At 36.5% G+C, this 23,196-nt stretch overlaps 1 protein-coding gene across 1 annotated transcript in view; it reads right to left on the reverse strand.

The window, feature by feature from the left end:
• The window catches only part of LOC138943094 (protein I'm not dead yet-like), a 92,267-nt gene that overhangs the window by 64,769 nt on the left and 4,302 nt on the right, over positions 1-23,196 (reverse strand). The window contains exon 5 of the mRNA XM_070313612.1: positions 18,570-18,882. Coding sequence (XP_070169713.1) covers positions 18,570-18,882 — 313 coding nt within the window. The remainder of the gene's footprint in view (positions 1-18,569; positions 18,883-23,196) is intronic.

The following is a 23,196-nucleotide window of genomic DNA, read 5'->3' on the forward strand; positions in this document are numbered from 1 at the left end:
ATCGCCCAACGTTTCGACGCGAAATCGCTTCCAGATCCTTATCGCGCGCGCGTAATTGCTCTCGGATATCGCGTCACCGGTTAGCGAACTGTGAAAAGCCTCGCGCGGCGGTAAACGAGTCTCCAACAATTTATCTACGTCGTCGACATACTCGTACGGAAATACACCCTTTCGCGCGAGAAGCTCAAAATCGGTGTCGCTAAGATCGGAAAATTCCGAACGCGCGATCCTCAACTCGCTTTTGTCTAGATACGACGCCAATTTCTCGAGACTCGCGCTTAGAAATTTGAAAGAATCCACGAAACGCAATTTCAAGCGTTTCCCGAACCATCCCTCGTCCCACGCATCTTCGACATTCTTCGTGAAAGAGATGTACGTTTTTTTCGTTATCGGCAATATTTCTATGCTACCGAGAAAAGCGTTAGCTACATCTTTAATGATAAAATGCGCGTCGTAACCCGATAAATTGTGAAAGAATACGGAAATTACGTAAGTATCCTTATAATTTAAATTACAATTCGAATGCGCCGGACCTCTGTACCGTCCAGTCAGATGACAGTGATCGCGCACGCGAGCGTCTCCCGATTCGAACGGTTTCTCGCATATGCTGCAGCGCGTCGCGTTTACGAATCTCTCCCATTCATCCGATGTAAGATCCGTTATAGGAGCATCGGTATCGAGAATAGTCTTCGCGCGAAGCGCTAAATCGTGCAGTTCTTTAACGAACCACAATACGCAATCCTCGCCGCGATAAGCTCTGTAGGTAGAGCTAACGCCATCGAGCGCACATCGCGCGTAATATCCGGCGCTATAGACTTCGTGATGCTGAACGATAGATGTGTTCGACGTTCTCCTCTCCTCTTTCTTCTTCAGCACACATTCGAGATCAGCGTACACCACGAATGGAAGTCGCTCCTTTCTACTATAGTTGCGAAACTCTAACCATTTGTCGTCTTTGGTAGGAAGGACTATAGCGCACTCGTTCATCCTTCCGCAGTCCACGCTGTGAGCCGATAACTTATCGCTCGTTCGAAAATAGTGCATGCATCTGCGACATAACGCACATTTTTAAATCGCGCGACAATTTTTTTAATTCGTACTCACCGATCGCATATATGCGATTTATGTCGCCTACCGCTCAGTTGCGAGCCGACGAGTCGCGACAGATTCTTGATCCACGCGAAATGCGTCGCGTTATCTCGTCGCGTCATATCGTTAAAATACAGCAGATTAATGTGTCTGTCCTTTTTATCGTCAGACGCAGAGGAACAACGCGACAACCGCCTTTTCCCTCCTTTTTATTTCGAACGGTGTACACATTAATAGATATGTCGTTAATACGCTCGAATCTAGTAATTTTGTTCAAACTCATAGGAAATTTAACGCCCTTCAGATTCAGCACTGTCGTGTAATGCGGGTACGAAGACTCCCGACCCGCGTTTTTTTCAGCTGGATACAGAGCGGCGACCACCGCCCATGCGAAACACGCATTGTCATTAGATTGCACGTTTATTACCGCTTTCTTCAATACGATCTCTCACGGTAATTTGACGTGGCATCCCGCGCGCATAGGATTGTATCTGTTCACATTCACCGTTAAATTGAATATTCGCGATAACGCCCATCCGCTATCGCGCTCCTGAAATTCTTCCAACGAGACTAGAGTAGCGTCAACCACTCGCTTCTCGTACCACTCTCGCAAGTCGGAAAGAGGTAGAAGCGGATAATTCTTCGTGACAATAGTCTTAACATCGATCTTGTCGTCCGAAACGAACTCGCTAATAAACACGGTATTGACCTTAACACCGTTATATTCATCCATAACATCGCGTATTCGATCGAGCATGGTATCTCTAGCGTCCTCGAGAAATCGTCGAGGTTCGATATAATCGAAATTAATAACCGCGCCGGTTAAAACGCGTCTAGAGAAAGCCGTCTCGATTTCGGACCACGAGAATCCCTCGCGTCCCTCTACACCGCCTCCCACGCGTTCGAAACGTCGACGCAGATCGTCTCTCGCGCCCGTCAATCGAACGATTCGAGCGATAAGAGAATTGATCGCTCCGGTCGATCTCCCTCGGCGCTCGCCTCGACATCTCTCCCGCAGAGACTCGAGACACTCGTCGCACCGTTGCGCCCACACGCGATACGCGTCCTCCGTCGCGACGTCCCGCGCGCTATCGAGAAGATCGCGCGCCTCCATCGTTTCTCGATTCGTCACTCGTCGTCTAACGAACGCCAAGATTTTTTACAAATAAACCACGTCTCTTCCTCGTTGTAATTCTCGATGTAGAACAAAGCTCTCGTCTCGCAGCCGGCGCACCAATTATTCGACACGTCGAAAACCTCGTCGACGAGATCGCAAGCGGGCACCATCTCGCTATACACCGTTTTCGTCACGTGCGTCGATACGCTTTTCGCGAAACTCGAGCTACGCGCGCAATACGCGCAATATCTCTCGTTCTCCTCGAAATAATTTCCGTTCTCGAATCGGCAACCGAACTTAAAGAAACAATGCACGACGTGATTCACCTCCCACGAAAATTTCGGAATTCCGTATCGCTGTTTCCAATTGCGATAAAGCAAATAGCCATCGGCTCCGACATTCGCGAAAGGCTCGTCGAATCGCGTCTCGCTCGCCTCTCGCACAAACTCTTCCGCGAAGTCGATCTCTTCTATACAGTACAAACGGTCCTCTATATAACGTTCGCGTAGTTCTTTCTTCAAACAATTCGGTATCTCCAAATTCCATATATCCTCGATACTTCCGATTCGAACATTCACAGTTCTTCCGGCTAATCTCGTTAAAGCGCTCGGCGCGCGCTTCATCGCGCCGCGAAATATTCTCGAACGTACTAATACCTCGAGACCGTCGCGGCGTCCTTTTATAACGGGGAAAAATAGCGAGGACGCGCCCCCGATTAACCGAACCGGATACTCGCTCTCAGACGCGTCTTGTCACCGGACGCGCGACGTCGCCGAAAAATGGAAAAAAACTCGCCCCGAAACGCGATAAGCGCGCTCGTACGCCGCTAACGCGCGCCTCGAGAAGAGGAGAGCGACGAGGGACGCCCCCCCGTCCGCTCGACCGCCCACCGACGATCCCCCGCCCCCTCGACGCCGGGCGCCCGCCGACTGCTCGCGGATCGCGCGCTAGAAGCGGCGCGCCCCTCTAAAGAATCGCGATAGCGGATCGCGCGCTAGAAGCGGCGCGCCCCCCTAAAGAATCGCGACAGCGGATCGCGCGCTAGAAGCGGCGCGCCCCCCCTAAAGAATCGCGACAGCGGATCGCGCGCTAGAAACGACGCGCGCCCCTAAAGAACGAGTCGCGTCGAGGTCGAATCGGGAGGAACCGCCACCCCCCGAGCGCCATCTCTCGAGCGCTCTCGGCGACTCGTACCCACCGCTTCCCCCCGGCCGCGCTTCCCCTCTCACCCTACTTACCCCCCCATACACCCGCCCAGCCCGATCTCCATCCCTCGGGCGCCTACAAACTGCTCCGAAACTATCTCTCTCTCTTCCTCCCCAACGGTAACCTCTCTCTCACACTCACAACAAACTGAGCCAAAACCGGCCATACTATCCTACTAATACTGTTTGGTAAATATTATAGAATTGTCATTGTCAAATTGAGTGATCATTTACCTGCTATAATTTGGAAATTTGGAAATGCGGTTAAAGAAATATTCACCAGCAAACCTTTTTTTGACTTTCGCGCGAACATGCATCTATCTCATGTTACTTTGGGATTTATAATATTATGGTATTTTAAATTTCACCCTGCTCGACAATCTTCTTAAATTTAGTTGTTTTGCACCGTTGTTTATCTGTATGGACAACGTTTGTTTTTATCATCTTACCTTTTTCGTCTAACGATAATTTATGCTGATTGTTCCGTCGATAATGAGTCTAGTTCTTTATTTCTTACGATTTTACATCTCACTTATTTATTGTCGATTTGTGTGTTACTTCTCTTACTTGTAAGTTTTATAAATAATTGTGTAATTTCACAAATAAAGTGTAATTTCTGACGTCCTTCTCTCTCGTCATTTTCCGACATAAACCGCTCTACTTATTTTATAGACATAATTACAATTAACGTACCACCATATTTTCTTTAATTTCCGACCAAAAAATCGAAGATTTGTTCCTCGTAACGATATGGATGCCTTGGAGAAAACTTTTTGTCCTTTACTGTGATGACGTGAGACATCTGCGCTATCTACCACGAGTTTTATCATTTTTGTAATTATGCGCTTTCTAATCATCTAAGACTCAATTATACGCTTATACTTAATTTTAATTTTATTAATTTGGTGCGCTGAAGATGGCCAAAAAAGGGCCAAAATGTCCGCCTCTTGCGAGTTTAAATTTTAATTGTTTTTTATAATAAATATTTATGCGCCCTTAATATCGTGCTTGGTTCGTTTCGCTATTTTATGTCGACATTATTAATTTTATTCTAAAGAGCCTTACATTCATATCTATAATATATTTCAATTTAGTTATATTACAATAACAGCAATGTAAATGTATTAAAGAATACATTAATTTTAGCATATTATTTAATTTAGTAGCGCCAAATTTCTTTAATCAAAATTAAAAAAATTTTTTTATTTGTATTAAACTTATTTTAAAAATCAGGTTTTTTGTTAATAAAAATAAAATGCGTATTAATTGTTACGTCCGGTGGATTCCACGATTCTTTTCTTTCATGTAATATTAAACGTCTACGTTCTGGAACTCTTTGAACTTAGCATAAACAATAAACTAAAGGAATATCTAGCAGGCGTGACTAATATTTCCAAATCTAAACCATGCATAATAAATATTCGAACAAAAGTCCCGTAGAAAACCAAGAATTTTAAACAGCAATTGAAAGATACTCGAACCATGAGAAAACTCGAAATCTAAACAGTGCGTATGCAAGAGATAAATCAATAGATCAAATAGTATTTTTTCTTGGAAGTCCTTTAGTGAAAACGCGTTATAGGAAGAGTCTCGAACAAAGGCCCTTCTAAGAACTAGAGTGATATTTTATAAATGTAATTATGATCCACGATTGAAACTCGCGATATTCGATACCACGTGTTCGCCTACTAGATCATCCTTGCGCGTTATCTGCTTGAGATAAAACTCAAGTGAATAATAAAACTGTCAACTTGACCGATCATGGCGGACTCTCCAGTGGGCGAGACTTAATTTTTTAAAACAAAAAGTCTACACCAATAAGCGCAACACCTTGAACCTTCTTTTGGAAGGGAGACATCTTCAACTCATAAGAGGGGCACCATTTAAAAATTGATTGGTTAAAAAAGAATATTGCTTGCCTAATGGAGAGGGTATGCGAAGAGACGCCAAGATTCGATATACGCGAAATCCTGACTCAGAAAAGTCAGTTCGTCTTCGGCTCTTGATATAAAAAACCTTTACACCAAGTCTGGCTACAACTCACTCCGACTTATTGAGTCTTCAAGCCTATTCTCGCAATTCTATCTGCGATTGCGATAGCTTTAGAAAGTTAAGTTGTGAGTGAGAAGGAAAACTAATCAGTGTATTAAAACTTTTAATCGTGTTGCGAAACCACCTGTAACTACAGCGACCTCTATCCAACTTGACAGCACGAGTCAAGACCTTCTCGCCCCGCAAACCATTTGTGACTTAGTTTAACAACGCTTTCAATAAATAGTAAGTCATTAAATTTTCTCATCTCTTTTATTTTTATTTTCTTTTTTTCTTTTCCTGAAATGATTCTTGGATGATAAATTTAACCCTTTAGCGGAAACATTACTTCAAGTCACATCCTCACTTTACACCGAAAGTCACCTGCATTTCGCGGAGCCAACCGTGACTTCCTTCGCTTCACCGAGGGTCACTTACATTTCGCAGAGCGACTTGTGATTCCTCACTTGTCATCGAGGGTCACCTGCATTTCGCGGAGCGACCCGTGATTTCCTTCACGTCACCAAGAGTCACTTGCATTTCGTGGAGCGACCCGTGACTTTCTCACTCGTCACCAAGGGTCACCTGCATTTCGCGGAGCGACCCGTGGCTTCTTTCTCCTCACCAAGATATACATATATCGACTCGCTATTTCATTCCCTCTCTGTGGGTTTCATCTCGCCTAACTATATAATAAAAAGGATACATAATAGATATACTAATAAGTAAAAAAAAAATATATATATCAAAATATAAAGCGCATCTACTTTTATATACCTAATATTTAAATCACAACTTTTATTACCCGGATATAATCTTTAAAACAGAAACGCCAAGAATTATTTCACATCTCTTTCCTACCATACGATATTATTGTTATTATTACTCATTTACAAATCTTTTCTTAGTGGAAAGAATAAAACGGTCTTCCCGAGCGGTCACTAAATGTTCACGGAATCGTCGTAATAGGTGGCTTAAGAAGGAATTGGCTCGAGCGTCGGTAGACCCGAATTTTGTTGGAAATTTCACTAAACTTAAGCTAGCTCCGCGAGACTTACACAATATACAAGTACACGATACACGAGATCGCCCTGTTTCTTTTGCCCCCTATCCTCTTTTCTTCTTACCTTCCAACTTCATTTTTCTAATAGCTTATATCAGTAATTAAAACTACATATATATCTATATTGTAAATTTCTAACCGGAATTTAAACTTTAGCTTCCCCGTCTAATTCCGGTTGATGTCCTCCGTATTTATTGTAACACCCGCGAGAACATAATTTTCCTTCACCTACACTCACGCACACGAACACAAACACAACTACATATTAGAATTTAAGAAAATGTATTGTTAAAATAAGAATTCGTAAATCGAATTAAATGTTCCTTTATTAAATTTTATTTTTTTTTAAATCATTTGTTTCCATTTTCTTAAATAAATGTAATATTAAAATTTAAATTCAAGTAATTTATTAACCCAACCTCTTTCCTGTTACCCGAAATCGCATAAGGTCCCGTCTCGGGTAATAAGGATTCAGTTCCTTTACCAGAAAAGGGACCGCCAAGCAAACGGTCTTTCGATAGAGTAAGAGCGACCCTTCCAGTCGTTGACCTATCTGAGACCTGTCTGTTTGTTCGACTCTAGGAGGCGCATCGTCTAGCGTTTGTCTAGAGGTAAATAGATTACGCCCTCCCGCTGACTCTTCCTTTCATTGAATCTGGACGTAACATAATATTCTATAATATTTTATGGAAAGAAACTGTCTATAATATTTCTATAAATACAAGTTTGATTTTGACAAATACTATTTTAGATTACAAATCCTCACAAATTGAATTGCTTCTAAGTATTTGGCTAGTTAACTATTGATTTTATATTTAGTTTTTATTTTTTATTTTTTAAAGATTTTTTATTTTTGCAAGGGAAAACTTTAATAAGTATTTACATTAATGGACATTTCGAGGATGACCTTGAACTTGACATATGTTGTTGAGGACATGACTCTGAGTAATTTTTCCTTATAACTTAATCAGCAGTCATTGCATATTAAAAAGTTATAATACTTTATAATAAACAAGAAAAGTAAATTTGCCACTTCGTATCAGTGCTAAAGGAAGTAATTGATATATTGGTTATATTCAGTATAGGGGAGACAGCTTCGATGACCTTGACCTTGACATATGTTGTCAAGGTTATCATCCTGTGTAACGTACAAAAGGTTTTAGGCGCTCATTGTTTATTAAAAAATTGTTCTACAAACAAAAGTTATAAAGCATTAATATAAGCATAACCAGCAACATAAATTTTAGTTTTAAATCAGAAATAGAAGTTTAGGTATATCTTCCGGAAGTGAAGCCCCCCGTAGAAGGGGGGAGGAGGCGGAATCCACTGTGTCCATGCATATATTTTACAATGCGAACAGAAGTCTATCCCATAATTGTTGTGTGGATGAAAAAATGTATGTGTGAACGCAGTGAGTTTCCTCCCCCCCCCCTTCTGGGGGGCTTCTTTTCCAAAGAATATAACCTAACCCAAATCTATTTCTGATTTAAAGGGATCCAACAGCGACGAGCGAACTCCGACAGGTTAGCGCCCTCATCTAAACAAAACTAAAATTGTCGGTATTGTTACGTCCTGGCGACTCCACGATTCCTTTCTTCCGCGACGTTGCGGTAACGATCGTCAGTTGGTGATAAGAACGAACCGTTCAATAAGCAAAACATCTTGTGCCATACGTTTCTTTTAAACACTGACATTTGTCAGTAACAATATCCACGAGTATCAGTGGGAAAGACGCAAGGAAATCGGTGATGGAAACCATGCTGGTCTCGAGATAAATAAAAAATAACAGCTACCCCTTGCAATAGAATTTCCGGCGGAAGAACAACGAGATAACAAGAACTTTTAACGAAATGTTTAATAAACTCAGCTGCATTAATACTGATAATAATTTTCTAACGGACAAGTAATAAACACAGCTGCATCAACGTTGACAAAAATAATTATAAGGAAGTAAGACCCTTTTCTAATCAGACCATGTGCGCGAGGTTCCCCCGGAAAGGCTAATGTTTAAAGAAGTTTTGAACTAATATCGAACTCACCAATCGACGATCAGCACGGGTAAAAATACGAAAATAGGAGACACCCCTTGCCAAATGAGGACGCTGGCACGATTCTAATTCGTTAAAATTTTGAAGAATCCCTACTTTTGCATAATTTCAATTCGTTAAAGTTTTGAAAGATCCCACTCTTAAAATTAGAAGACGCCCTAAAAAAAGAGTTATGTAAAAGAAAGAACTCGTAAGACTGGGCATTATTATTCAAGTACCGATTATTCAAGTACCCATTATTCAAGTACCCATTATTTCAAGTACCGATCATTATTCAAGTGCCGATTATTCAAGTACCGATAGATTCGAGCACATATAGATTCGAGCAACCATAGATACAGCATTCATAGATTCAGTATTCATAGATTCAGAGATTCATAGATTCAGTGCCGGACAATTAGTCTCGTGTGCGCGCATTAAGAGAAAAAAAACTCAAAGAGTGACTAGTTCAACATCAGTGTCCTCATCTTGGTGTCGTCTCCAGGGCAACCCGGCACCCGCACAGCATTACACGTCAGCGAAGGACGACAAGTTTGTCAACTTATTCAACCAATTAAGGGTCAGCAAAGAAAATAGGTTTCTATAATTCGTTTAATTATATTTTTATTCCCGCAATAAATAACGTTGTCATCGGTTCCATAGTGAGAACCAGATCAGGAAATATTTACAAATTCCGACCCGCTACCGCAAGGGTCCGTTCCGCGAGTCAGAAGACGCGAACTTCCGTAAATTTTAAGTCAACGTTAGCCAACAGTAGTAGTAGTAATTACACACTCACTCACACAAATTATTTTATTTTCTTTTTCTAACAGATATTTTGTAATAACCAGTCAGAAATTCAATATTAATAATAGAATCTTGCCTCATTATTCTGACTTCTTCCGTACGATTGTAAGAACCACGAACAATCAAACACACACACACACACACACACACACACACACACCCATACGCATATTAAAATAACTATTCTTCTTATCATTTTGATATAATGTATACCAAAGTAGTTTAATTTATTATGATTAAATTTATATTCTAATTTAAATTCAATCTTTATTAACCCCTCTCATTCTCCAGTCAAAAGATCGCACCTGGTCCTGGTCCCATCCCGCGTAATAGAGATTAAATTCTTTTATTAAAAAGAGACCGCCGAGCGAACTTCTGAAAAACAGAGTAATAGCGACCCTAACGGTCGTTTACCTGATTTTCGGACTGTCAAGTTCGTTCGACTCGATTCTAACGCTTCGAGACGTTTAACTTCGGGATCATAAGGATAGTGGTTGCGCCCTTCCACTGACTCATCCTTCCTCGAGTCTGGACGTAACAGTATTATCGACACAATTATCGATAATACCGACAATTTTGGTTCTACCGCTACCAACACTAATATTTATGCATGATTTATGCGTGTTATTAAAAGCAACTTCGCATTGTATTCAATATGTTGAAATTAGACAACATTGTATTTCTACTGCTCTATTGCCTCGTACGCGTATCTAAGCGCATAGATAATAGTATAATATAGACGTGTCTGCCTTTATCACATATTTGAACACAATTTCACATTGTTCATACTATGTGTCTTCGCATATATCTTCCAAGAGGAATAACATTTGGCTGTGTATATAATATGTATATATGTATATAATATATACATAGACGTATACAAATGTATGTATATGATATATACAGGGTGTCCCATTTTTTTAATATCCTCAGGCAAATATCTCAAAAACCAAGCCCGGAAGAGAAAAATGTTTCAGACAAAAGTTGTTTGGTTTCGAGGGGGCCATAAGATGGTGACAATGATTTGACCTTGGAAAATCATTTGAAGGTCATCTGAAGGTCAACTTTAAAATCTTATATAGAAACCCCCATTTTTTATTTAGTATTCTTGTAGCTGACATCGAGAGCTTTCCAAAAGAGTGGCCTTCACTTGGACACAGTACAATTGGACACGGTGCAAATGGACACGTTACAAATGGACACGAGATTGTGCACACGGTTCAATTGGACACAGTGCATTTGGACACAGTAATTTTGGATACAGTAGTTTTTGGACACATAAGAAAATACGCATCGTTTACTTGGACACCGCTCAATTAGACACTGTTCATTTGGACACCGTTCGTTTGGACACAGAAAGATGCGCACCGTTCATTTGGACACCGTTATTTGCCCACCGTTCGTTTGGACACCGTTCATTTGCCCACCGTTCGTTTGGACACCGTTCATTTGCCCACTGTTCGTTTGGACACCGTTCATTTGCCCACCGTTCGTTTGGACACCGTTCATTTGCCCACCGTTCGTTTGGACACCGTTCATTTGTACACAGAAACATGCGCACTGTTTGTTTGAATATGTAACAGATGGAGAGAAATAAAAATCATTTTGGGAAAATATAATCAGTATTCTTATAACACTTTATACTGGTAAATCTATGTAAAATATGAAATCGTGAAAAGGAGATACATTTGAAGGTTATAATATCTGTCAAAATAAAATATATTCATACTTATATATCTCTGATACTGATGTCATTAATTTTACATTGCTTTTAGCACTTTGTTTAGCCTTTCGCATATTTGGATGTCATGCATGGATACAGTGGGTTCCGCCCCCCCTGCGGGGGGGCTCCACTTCCGGAAGATATAACCTAACCCAAACCTATTTCTTATTTAAAACAAAATTTTGGTGTGGATTACGTCGTAACTTAAATCAAATTTTGGTGTCCAAACGAACGGTGTCCAAACGAACGGTGGGCAAATGAACAGTGTCCAAACGAACGGTGGGCAAATGAACGGTGTCCAAACGAACAGTGGGCAAATGAACGGTGTCCAAACGAACGGTGGGCAAATGAACGGTGTCCAAACGAACGGTGGGCAAATAACGGTGTCCAAACGAACGGTGTCCAAATGAACGGTGCGCATCTTTCTGTGTCCAAACGAACGGTGTCCAAATGAACAGTGTCCAATTGACCGGTGTCCAAGTAAACGATGCGTATTTTCTTATGTGTCCAAAAACTACTGTATCCAAAATTACTGTGTCCAAATGCACTGTGTCCAATTGAACCATGTGCAAAATCTCGTGTCCATTTGCAACGTGTCCATTTGCACCGTGTCCAATTATACTGTGTCCAAGTGCACCACTCCCTTTCCAAAACACTATAATAAAGTATTTTTTTATTAAGTACTTTTTGAGTTATTTTATATTTTAATCTGACATATTTTGATATAAAAAATAAAATATTTTGTAAAATATTCAGTTTTCGATAATTTTACCGTAATACTTCTATGTACAGAATATATCAAATGTTTTTCTCATTTACATATTACTAAATATAACTATGAATAATAATAAATTGTCATAAAGATTATATGTATATATATATATATATATATATATATATATATATATATATCATGCTCCTCGCACATTCGTTTACACGTTCATTCGCGCTGCTCTCTCTCTCTCTCTCTCTCTCTTTCTTTGCTCGTTCTTTTTATTGTATTCTTTCTTTTTCTTTAGTATATTCTCTTATTTATTCGACCTTTATTCTTTTTATTCTCGTCTTCCTACATAATAATAATTATTAGTTTAATCATTAATTTATTCAGCTTTATTTTATAGAATATAAATAATGAGATATTGTGTATTATAAATAGAAAAAGTAATTAATTATGTGTATTTTTGTATGTACATGTGTTGTATTTAATTATAGTCAAATAGAAAAAGAAAATAACTTATTGTTATTAATCTCATTTATGCTTTATAAAATAAAAATAAATAAATAAATTTATTTATTTTCATGTAGGGAAACGAGAATAGAAAGAATAAAAGTTGAGCAAATAAAAGAATATAATAATGGGAATAAATGAATAAAAGAATATAATAATGAACAAGCAGAAAAAGAGAGAGAAAGAGAGAGAGAGAAGCGCGAGTGAACGCGTAAGTGAATATACGAGAAGCATGAAGCGATACGCGATACGTAATAGATAGCGAGCGAGCGATTAGAAAGAGACAGAGCGTATGATCGAGAGAGAAAAGATACTGCAATAATGTTAGTGCGTACATGTATATTACTCTCACACGCACGAAAGAGACAAAGATGATATGATTATGTTTGTCCTTGTCATGTAAGATTGCAGCTCTGCCTATCGTGACATCACACAACTAATTTACTGCTCTGTTTTACTCTTGAGCCTCCATCTCGCACACACACATATGCACGAAATTTTTGCAGACAGTAATCTTTTTTATTAGGTTTCTAAACACGTTTCTATACGTTCACCTATATTCCTTGATGCATTTTCGAGCGGAGAGGTATCCTATTTTGAACGTACACATTGTAAAATTTTTATATTATATAAGTATTGTTCCGACCTTACGCCAGAAGCCGATAAAAAAACTGTAATTTTTTAGTTTTTTTCCGTTTTTAACATAAACTCGTGAAATCTCATCTTTGTTTCGATGTGTACTTAAATCGTGGAAAAGGATTTATTATTCTATTCAACCAAAAAAAAAATTTTGGTGTGCAAAATAATAATCGTTTTGGTCGGTAAAACAGACAAGCCTTGGATCCCCTTAAAACTAAAATTTGATTTGAGTTATATCTTTCGGAAGAGCTCCCCCGTAGGGGGAGGGGCCGAACGTCCTCCGTCCACGAGCACTATGTCTACACACACATATCAGCAAATTACTTTCTTTAGTGCTGACGAGAAGATTACGATTTTTCCGGCCCCTTGATTTGACAATGGTTTCTAGTAGCACTTTTAACGTTGAACAAAAAATTATATAGGTCTTATAGAGCTTTAATTTTCCAGATATGGAATTTTTAAGATTACAATTTGATAATTATACAGAAAAAAGGCAACCTCACGTATGACCTTGATCTTGACATATGTTGTCAAGGTTATTGTTTTAAATGATCCTGACCTTGGAAAAAGTGATAGTCACGATACGTTCAAGAGTTACAAAGTATTAAAGTTTCCGTTTTGTACAATACGAAATCATGATACAATCCCAATATCATTCGATTGGTACTTCCCTGCCGAAAATGGTCGATTAAAACTGATTAAAACATAATCCGTTTTAATCGGTTCTAATCGGTTTAATCTGCGTCCGGATTAAAAAGTAATCGATTTTAATTCCGAGAGAATTATACTCGGTTTTAACATCGCTTTCGCGGATTATTTCCAATCCAAAATCATTACATTCTAATCTATATTGCTGTCAATCCAAATAAACATGAATAATCGAATGGATATTTTGACTGCTGTAGATCGACACACAAACTTCTATATATACTAAACCGCTAATTCCTGCAAAATACATGGCCCATACATGTACATACAAAAGTATATACACAATACAGCACACACACACATGATTCCTACTTAGATCACGCATGTATAGATATTTACTTCTCATACGTAATACATTCTTTTTGGGGTCAATTTTTATATAGAATTCTATGTCATCACATTAAGCGCGACCCGCAACATGGCGGCCCACGTGCTCGCGTGTCCGCGCGTAGTTCCGGGCGCCGCCGCCAGGCGCCGAAAATCAAACGAGCCAACTTGAAAGTAGAAAGCGGTCAAGCAGAGATATAAGGCGGACCCCCTGCTGAGAAATCATATATTTATTTTTAACAGATGAGTCCGTTTCAATTGCAGAAACGCCTGTTCGATAATTGATTATGACTCATGATAACAGCAAATCCGACTCACACTACATAAAATCGATTTACTTTTCATCTGCAAAATGATGGAATTTTTTATTAAAAGGGATTATTTTTGCCTATGGATTAGACTATAGTAAGTTTCAATTCAATTGCATTAAAACAGGTTTAATTATATCTTATGAAATCGTATAATTTCGGATTGAGGTGGATGTATATCACCCAACATTAACCTGCCTGAAGCGTACTAAATTCGATTTGACTAATTTGATTTGGTTTTAATACCATATTTTCAGTGCAGAAATCCCGATCGATTCGGATTACTTTTTCTTTAATCCGTTTTAATTAACTATTTTTGGCAGGATTTGTTTACATTTTTCTTACAGCCTACATCTTCTTACAATAACCAAATCCAAACCAATTGTTGCATGGATAGGAAAGTATATGCGTGAACACAGTGGGTTCTGCTCCCCCGGGGGACTCCACTTCCAAAAGATATAACCTAACCCAAACTAATTGTTGTGTGGATGGGCTTTGTTTTCGCACTATGAGCAGGGAACGGTGTAGAGTGGACCTCGCTTCGCGTACAAAATTGCAAACCCATGCGAAATCATACAACGACAGACCTCGTTTCGCCCTGTAAGTGGGGAGCGGTATGGGACTTCCCCTGCCGAAAATGTTCGATTAAAACTGATTTAAGAAAAAATAATCCGAATCGATCGGGATTTCTGCACCGAAAATACGGTATTAAAACTGATTGAAAATAGTCAAATCGAATTTAATACGCTTCAGGCGGATTAATGTTGGGTGATATATTGTACATCTACCTCAATCCGAAATTATACAATTTTATAAGTTATAATTAAATCGGTTTTAATGCGATGTGAATCTGTCGGAGGACAACAAAAGTAATTCGGATTGAAAATAATCCGCGACAGCGATATTAAAACCGATTATGATTCGTTCGGAATTAAAATCGATTACTTTTCAATCCAGGCGCGGATTGAGCTGATTAAAACCGATTAAAACCGATTAAAACGGATTATGTTTCAATCGAACATTTTCGGCAGGGTTGCTTCGTATGGAAAGTTGCAAACCCATGTGGAACCATACAACGACAGACTTCGTTTCGCCCTGTAAGCAGAGAGCAGTCTGAGACGGACGTCGCTTCGCGTGGAAAGTTGCAAACCCATATGGAACTATACAACGACAGACCTCGTTTTGCCCTGTAAGGAGGGGGGCGGTATGGGGTGAACCACGCTTTCAAAACCGAAGTATTATTTAAAAATTCATCACAAATTTCAAATAATCGCGGGCTAAGAGCTAGAACGCAGGTAGCAGTGCGTCAGTTTTATACAAAAATAAGTTTTCTATGAAACTGAATATGTGCACAGAATTTAGTTGGTGCTATACCAAGATTGTTAAAAATAATCTCGATTCGAAATTTATAACAACCACTCTTTACCCGCCTGGAGAGACGGAAGCAAGAAAAACATCGACGCACAGTCGCTGAAGGTATCGAACCCGAGTCTTTTGCTTGCCGGGCGATTGCTCTTATCTCTAAGCTATTCAGACCCCACACCACCGATACTTCTTATTCATCTTATAATATCTATTACTAATAACGCTATCTTTCAGATTTAGATGGCAGGTTTACTCTTTAATAAACAATGACTGCCGATTAAATTATAAGAAAAAGTTACTCGGGGTCATGTTCTTGATATGTCAAGGTCAAAGTCATCGGCGAGGTGTCCATTAATATAAATAATTACGTGTGATCGGTTATAACAAAGTGACCGATTGTAATTCTACAGATATGATTTCTATGTTCCGCTCTTCTAGTATGTAGTATTTTTGTCTGTCCAACGAAGGCGCATCATAATTAACACAATTAATTTTATAAACAACGAGCCGATTGTGGGCAGAAGTCTTTATATACTTTAATATACTTATTCATTTTATTAAGACTGCGGTATGAGAGTTTCACATTTAAATATTTAGTTATGTTTTTAAATTGTTCAGATATTAAAGAAATGTAACGTATTATATGATAAGAAACTATCTCAGATTCTTTTCTATGTTTATCGTTGTCAAAATTAGAGTTAATATCGTGAAAACAAGTTTTAAGGCATTCACGTAAGATACCGAAAACAAACTTAAGGGTAATCATTATCCATCAAAATCCGAACGACTAATCCAAAGTTTTTTTGGTGGGACATGGGATGTGACAACCGAATCACTCTGTCAATTAAATCGATGACAGCATCTTTTGACAAAAAGACAGTCTCTTTTGACAAAAAGAATGACTCAACGTGAAATGTAAATATATCAAGCAAAAGAAAAATGATTATTGTTTAGAATCATGGTAACGTCTAAAAAATTAAGTCTATTTTCCTCTCCAATCTCAAATGTGAATTGTAAACGTGGGTGAAATGTGTTAAAAATGTCTAGAGTGTAATTGAGAAGGATAGAGGGGGCCGCCAATACAATGTCATTCACATATCTAACAAAAAATGGGGTTGAATTTCAAGGACTCGAGAGTTTCTAGATCTTCAAGGACTATGTCCGCGATAATAAGAGACAATAAATAACCTATAGGAGTATCGAATGTTTGTTGGTAAATTACAACATTAAAAGTGAAAAAAGTTGAATCTAATATCTGACAGCAGTAATGAATTCAAAGTATAATATATTACAATTAGTAGAGATGTAATTCCATCTAGCAGAGACACTATCAATCGCCATTTCAATAGAAATATTGGTGAATAAGGAAATTATGTCTAAGGAATTGAGAAAAAAGTCATTGTTGATATTTATATCAGAAAGTTTTTTCACCAGTTCAAAACTATTGTTAATGTGATAATGGAAAAGCTTTTAAGCATTATGCGATTATGATACCGGCTCGTTTTGCCATTTTATGTCAACATTATTAAATTAGATATAATTCTAAATTAAATTTAGATCTAAATTAAATTTATTGCTTGTTGGTTTTAATATATAATTTAAAAATTAGCAGCGCTGTTTTTTTAATTAAAATTTTTTAATATTTTTTAATTTGTATTGAACTTATTTTGAAAATCAGGTTTCTGTTAATAAAAATAAAATGCATTTTAATTTTATGAGTATCTGTCTATAACATTTCTATAAATACAAATTTGATTTTATGACAAGTACTATTTTAAATTACAAATCTTCAAACTGAATTGTTTCTAAGTATTTGGCTATTTAACTACTGATTTCATATTTAGGTTTTATTTTTTATTTTTTAGGGTTTTTTTTATTTTTATAGGAAAAAATTTTTTATAAATTATGTTTTAGATATGTATTTAGCGTATTTTTTTACCTTTGTGAGGTTTCATTAATGGGTTTACATATTCCTACTTGCATAGCTACTACATTATCTAATCCTGTCTTTATACATGTTGAATTGCATGCCTTTTAGTATTTGTGCATATCAAATCCAAATATACATTGTCTAACTTTGTAGTTGCATATCATATACCGTATATCAATATATCAACTGTATCAACGAATATATATTAAATTTATACATAAACATTATGGGTGTACTTTTGTAATTGACATACATTAGAAATCCACGTATACTGGAGTATATCATGTATGTCCGTTGTTTTTATATGGCCCTTAACAATGATTGGCACCAATACAGTCAAGGATTGAAGAAGAAAAATTATTATTAATTATTATTATTGTTATTGATTAACACTACCACTCACCTCCCCCCACACGCACTCACGCTCATGCTCACGCCCACGCACACGCCCACGCCCACGCCCATGCTCACGCTCACGCCCATGCCCACGCTCACGTTCACGCCCATGCCCACGCTCACGCTACATATATAAAAGTCTATATCTTTGCATGTTAAATCTGAATTTTCCAGGGTTTGTAGCGCAGAAACGGTTCATAAGATTAAGTTGTATTTATTGAAATATTGTATTTGTTCAGAATGACAATAATTACAACATATTCAAAAATTAGCTAAATCCGCAAAAAGACACTTTCCCGTAAGAATGATGCGGAGTCCTTTGAAAAAATGAGAAGAATTGCTCACATATAATTATATAGAAATTATATATATTTCTTCCAGAAAAAAAATTGTAATTAAAGTAATGATCTCCATGAAAAATTTTTTTTAATGCAGAACCGAAATAATTTTAAATATTATCTTTAGGCCCGTATTCATAATTAGTTCTTATTTCAAAAGCGTCTTAAATAATATTTTAAGATGCTAATATGGTTGGTTTATGATATCTTAAGATTGTACTTAAGATGGTCTTAAATATAAGAACCGACTATGAATACGTGATTTTACTTGATTTGTGACAGCTTCGCCTTCAGTTCCAATCGTAGCCATTTCAGCGTCTTTACTGCGCGGTCTCAGGTATCCCAGAAATGCGATTCGCACGTACATCCAAGTTAGGAAGGAATTAACGACCATCTGGGGAAAGGACGCGATCATCCACTCGGTGAAACTGATTCCCTCGGCCTTGGGAAATGTGCTTTCATAGATTCCCTTGAAAGTCAGATTTGTGCCAGTTCCCACCAACGTTCCTGTTCCGCCAAACGTCGAGCAATAAGCCGCGGCTAACAAGTATGCCTTTGTAATTTTTGTCGGTCTTATCTCTCTACGAAAAAGGATTATCATATAAAATCACATAAAAATATACGCTGTTATGAAAGAGCATAACTTTAAAAATTTGCTATCTTCTCGCAAAAAATTCTATCTATAAAATTAAACTTCACGATTCATTAAAAATAATTAAAACTCATATATATATATATATATATATATATATATATATATATATATATACAGGGTGATTCAAAACAACTTTCTGTCCTTACAATGTCATATACTTGACACTATTCTAAGACGATTTTTCCTTTGCCAAAATTTTTTTCGAGGCTTAGTTTTTAAATTATAAGCCAAAATAGTTAACGAATTACGGGCCGCGTACGCGAGGCAGGCAGGGGTGGCGCAACTCACCGTCCGATGCTGGTGATTACGTGAGGTGCTCGCTGCGATCAACTGTTTGCTACATACGATGGAGTGTATGTGTGAGAGAGAATGTATACGCGTATACACACACATACACATTCTCTCTCTCTCTCTCTCTCTCTCTCTCTCTCTCTCTCTCTCTCTCTCTCTCTCTCTCTCTCTCTCTCTTCTCCCTCTCTGTCTCTTTTATATCCATCGTATGTAGCAAACAGCTGATCGCACACACGCACTCTCTTTCTCTCTTCTTTGTCTTTCTCTTTTATATCCATCGCGTATAGCAAACAGTTGATCGCACACATGCACTCTCTTTCTCTCTCTCTCTCTGTCTTTCTCTTTTATATCCATCGCGTGTAGCAAACAGTTGATCGCACACATGCACTCTGTCTCTGTCTCTCTGTCTCTCTCTCTCTCTCTCTCTCTCTCTCTCTCTCTCTCTCTCTCTCTCTCACACACACACACACACTAATTCTTACCTTTTATGTAGTAATTTGTTGCCCTCATACGACTCAATAAGTAATACTTCCGTATGATAGAACGAGTAACTAGCAAACTTTTTTCACTCATAAATTGTACCACTTATCGAACTTTTACGAATTAATCTACGCACTTTATCGATAAATTGAATTTATTAACGATTATAACGGTTAATCACAATCTACCGATTACTACCGATTAATTATTAAAATATCTCGAAGAAAGAAACGCGTTATTCGATGCGGAAACTGCGCGACGACAACAAGCAAGTTATATCAGTACTAGCGTTGCCGGCTGCCGGCCGTCGAACAACTGAATGTATCACATTACGCGTGATCGACGCGGACGTTATCATGTGTCCCGTGATCGGCTAAAGCCTCCGACATTGTAAATTCGATAGTTTCGAAAACATAAAACTATAAAATATGAAAATATAATGACGTATAATAACATCGTTTTTTTTAATAAATTCAGTTTATCGATAAAGTGCGTGGATTAATACGTAAAAGTTCGATAAGTGGTACAATTTGTGAGCGAAAAAAAGTTTGCTAGTTACTCGTATCACACGGAAATATTACTTATTGAGTCGTATAAGGGCAACGAATCTCTACATACAAGGTAAGAGTCAGTGAGTGAGAAAGAGAGAATGTGTATTTGTGTGTATACGCGTATACGTTCTCTCTCACACATACACCCCATGTAGCAAACAGTTAATTGCAGCGAGCGCCTCACATAATCACCAGTATGGGACGGTGAGTTGCTCCGCTCCTGCCTGCCTTGTGTACGCGGCCCGTAATTCGTTAACTATTTTGGTTTATAATTTAAAAACTCTAAGCTTAACTTTAAGCCTCGGAAAAAATTTTGGCAAAGAAAAAATCGTCTTAGAATAGTGTCAAGTATATGACATTGTAAGGACAGAAGATTGTTTTGAATGTATACATACCATATATATACAATATATATATTATTATTATAAAAATATTTTGCATACAAGATGATTTTTTCTCAAACAAGCGTCACAAATTTATTTCCTCAGTCTTGAAAGAATATTAATTGTTTATTATAATTTAAACTACTTTATTTTGTATAATTTGCAAAATTAAAAAACAACTTTTTGATAAATAGATAAATTTTTAAAGCAATTATGTTAATTGTATAAATTGTGTATTAATATAAATAAAATAAATAAAAAAACTTAAGGGATCTTCCTAGTTTAACTCTGGAAATAAGGCAATTTTTAAGAATTTTTTTAAAGAAAAATATAAAATATATTAATTCAAAACTTTGCACGTTTATTAAATAACATTTCAAGTATATCTGAATTTTTTTTAAACAAAAATGTTTGTTTTGGAGTTATAGTTGTCTAACCAGAGTGTAAAAAAATTGTTATATGTGTTAAACACGATTCCAGCCATTATAGTCATCTATATTTTAAAAAAACCAAGAAGATTCTTAATCTGTACGAGTGTTGCTATCGTATGAATTAGAATTAAATAGATATTTGTAAAATTCGAATTTTGCGACTTATAAAACTAATCAATGTTTTGGTGAAAAATAAAAATTTTTTTTGAGACTGCCATCTTTTTATTTTTAAATATTTTTTATTCTAGTTCACACTCATGCAGATTAAGAATCTTTTTGGTTTTTTAATTTCAATTGATTATAACAGCTGGAATCATTCTCGCCACGAACAACAATTTTTTTTTTGACACCCTGGTTGGACTACTATAACTTTGAAACAAACAAATATTTTTGTTTGAAAAAAATTCAGGATATACTTGAAATGTTATTTAATAAACATGCAATATTTAGAATTAATATGTTTTATACTTTTCTTTACAAAAAATTTTCAAAAATTGACTTATTTTTAGTGTCAAACTAGGAAGACCTCTTAAAAAACATTAATTGTATTAATATAAGTGAAATAATAAAAAACATTTAAAAATATATTTATCCAATTTCAGACGTGAATAATATTTACATAGTAAGATAAACATTATTAATATAAAAAAAAGTTTTTTATAAGAACATATTTTGATATATATCTTGTATACATAATATTTAATGCATATTAATTTATATATATTTTACATAGATTTTACATATATATTACATAGAAAGTATATGTTGCAGTATGAATATATTGGATATTGTAAATAATTTAAATCTTAATTATTAACTGTTTTTTTAATAATAAATTTTTGAATAAAAAATATGATGTTTAGTTATTATTTCATAAGTCAGTTATTATCTAGTTATTATTTCATAAGTCAATTATTATGTTCAATATTAATAATTTCTAATTATGTAGAGAAAGTGTAGTATACTTGAAATATTGCTGATATAATTTGGAATAAGAATAAGAGTAAAAGGCTCATATAACTAAATCAAGAATGTCAATAAAAATGGCAATAGCGAGCCAAGCGCGGTATTAAGGGAGCAGAGATATTTATTATAAAAATATTTATTATAAATACATTAAAAAGTTAAAATAACGGACGGTTCGACCCTTTTTGGGGTCATCTTCAGCGCAAAGAATTAAAAGTAAACGTTAATAAATAAATCTTAGCGGCTAAACGCATAATTACGGGGAACTGATGATAGATCTCTCCCGCCCACAGACCATTCTCCAAGGTAACAGGTAACCATATCGTTGAGAGGGTATAATCTTCGAATTTTTGGATGGAAATTAAAACGAGCATGGTGTACTTTAATTTTAATAATCTGTAAGTAAGTGGAGCGGTGTATGGTGGGTGACAAAGAGAAGATCTATGTTGAAAAGTAGTAATGCTTACAAAACGCACAGGTCGGCACAAAATAATCACTATGAAATTTATACAGAACCGAACTCTCCAACTATCGGAACAGTGAGCTAATTATTGTTTGACAAATGATAGACAAAACGGTACTTGCGAATAATAAAAATATTTGTTATCAGAGATAAACAAATGTCGCAAGACAGTAAAATTAAACAATACATAAAAACGGTTTTGTGAAGTATAATAAAGATAAAGGTTGTCGCAATACAATAAATAAACAAGTAATAAACACAATATAAAACAAAAACGTTGTCAACAGATTAATAATATCTAAACCAGACTACTAAAAAGTATCAATACATTAAAATTAAAATATAAATAATCAACTTAATTAAAAAGAAACATAATAATGTCTGTGGGTAATAAAATAAAAAAGTGTCAAGAGCGATAAAAATAAAAATAAAAGTTGAAACATAATGAATATGAAGATATATAAGATTGTCAAGTATGATAAAAATGAAATAATATCTATTGAAAAATCGGATAGTAAATAAATATGTATACAATAAAAAAAAAATAAAAAAATAATTGTTTCTTTTTAATTAAATTGATTATTTATAATTTGGTTTTAATGTATTGATATTTTTTGGGAAAGTCTATTATTTAGATATTATTAACCTGTTGACAATGTTTTTGTTTTATATTGT

The sequence above is a fragment of the Polyergus mexicanus genome, unplaced genomic scaffold (assembly GCF_030449975.1).
Source record: "Polyergus mexicanus isolate NDT 795.1 unplaced genomic scaffold, iyPolMexi1.0 SCAF_25, whole genome shotgun sequence".
NCBI lineage: Eukaryota > Metazoa > Arthropoda > Insecta > Hymenoptera > Formicidae > Polyergus > Polyergus mexicanus.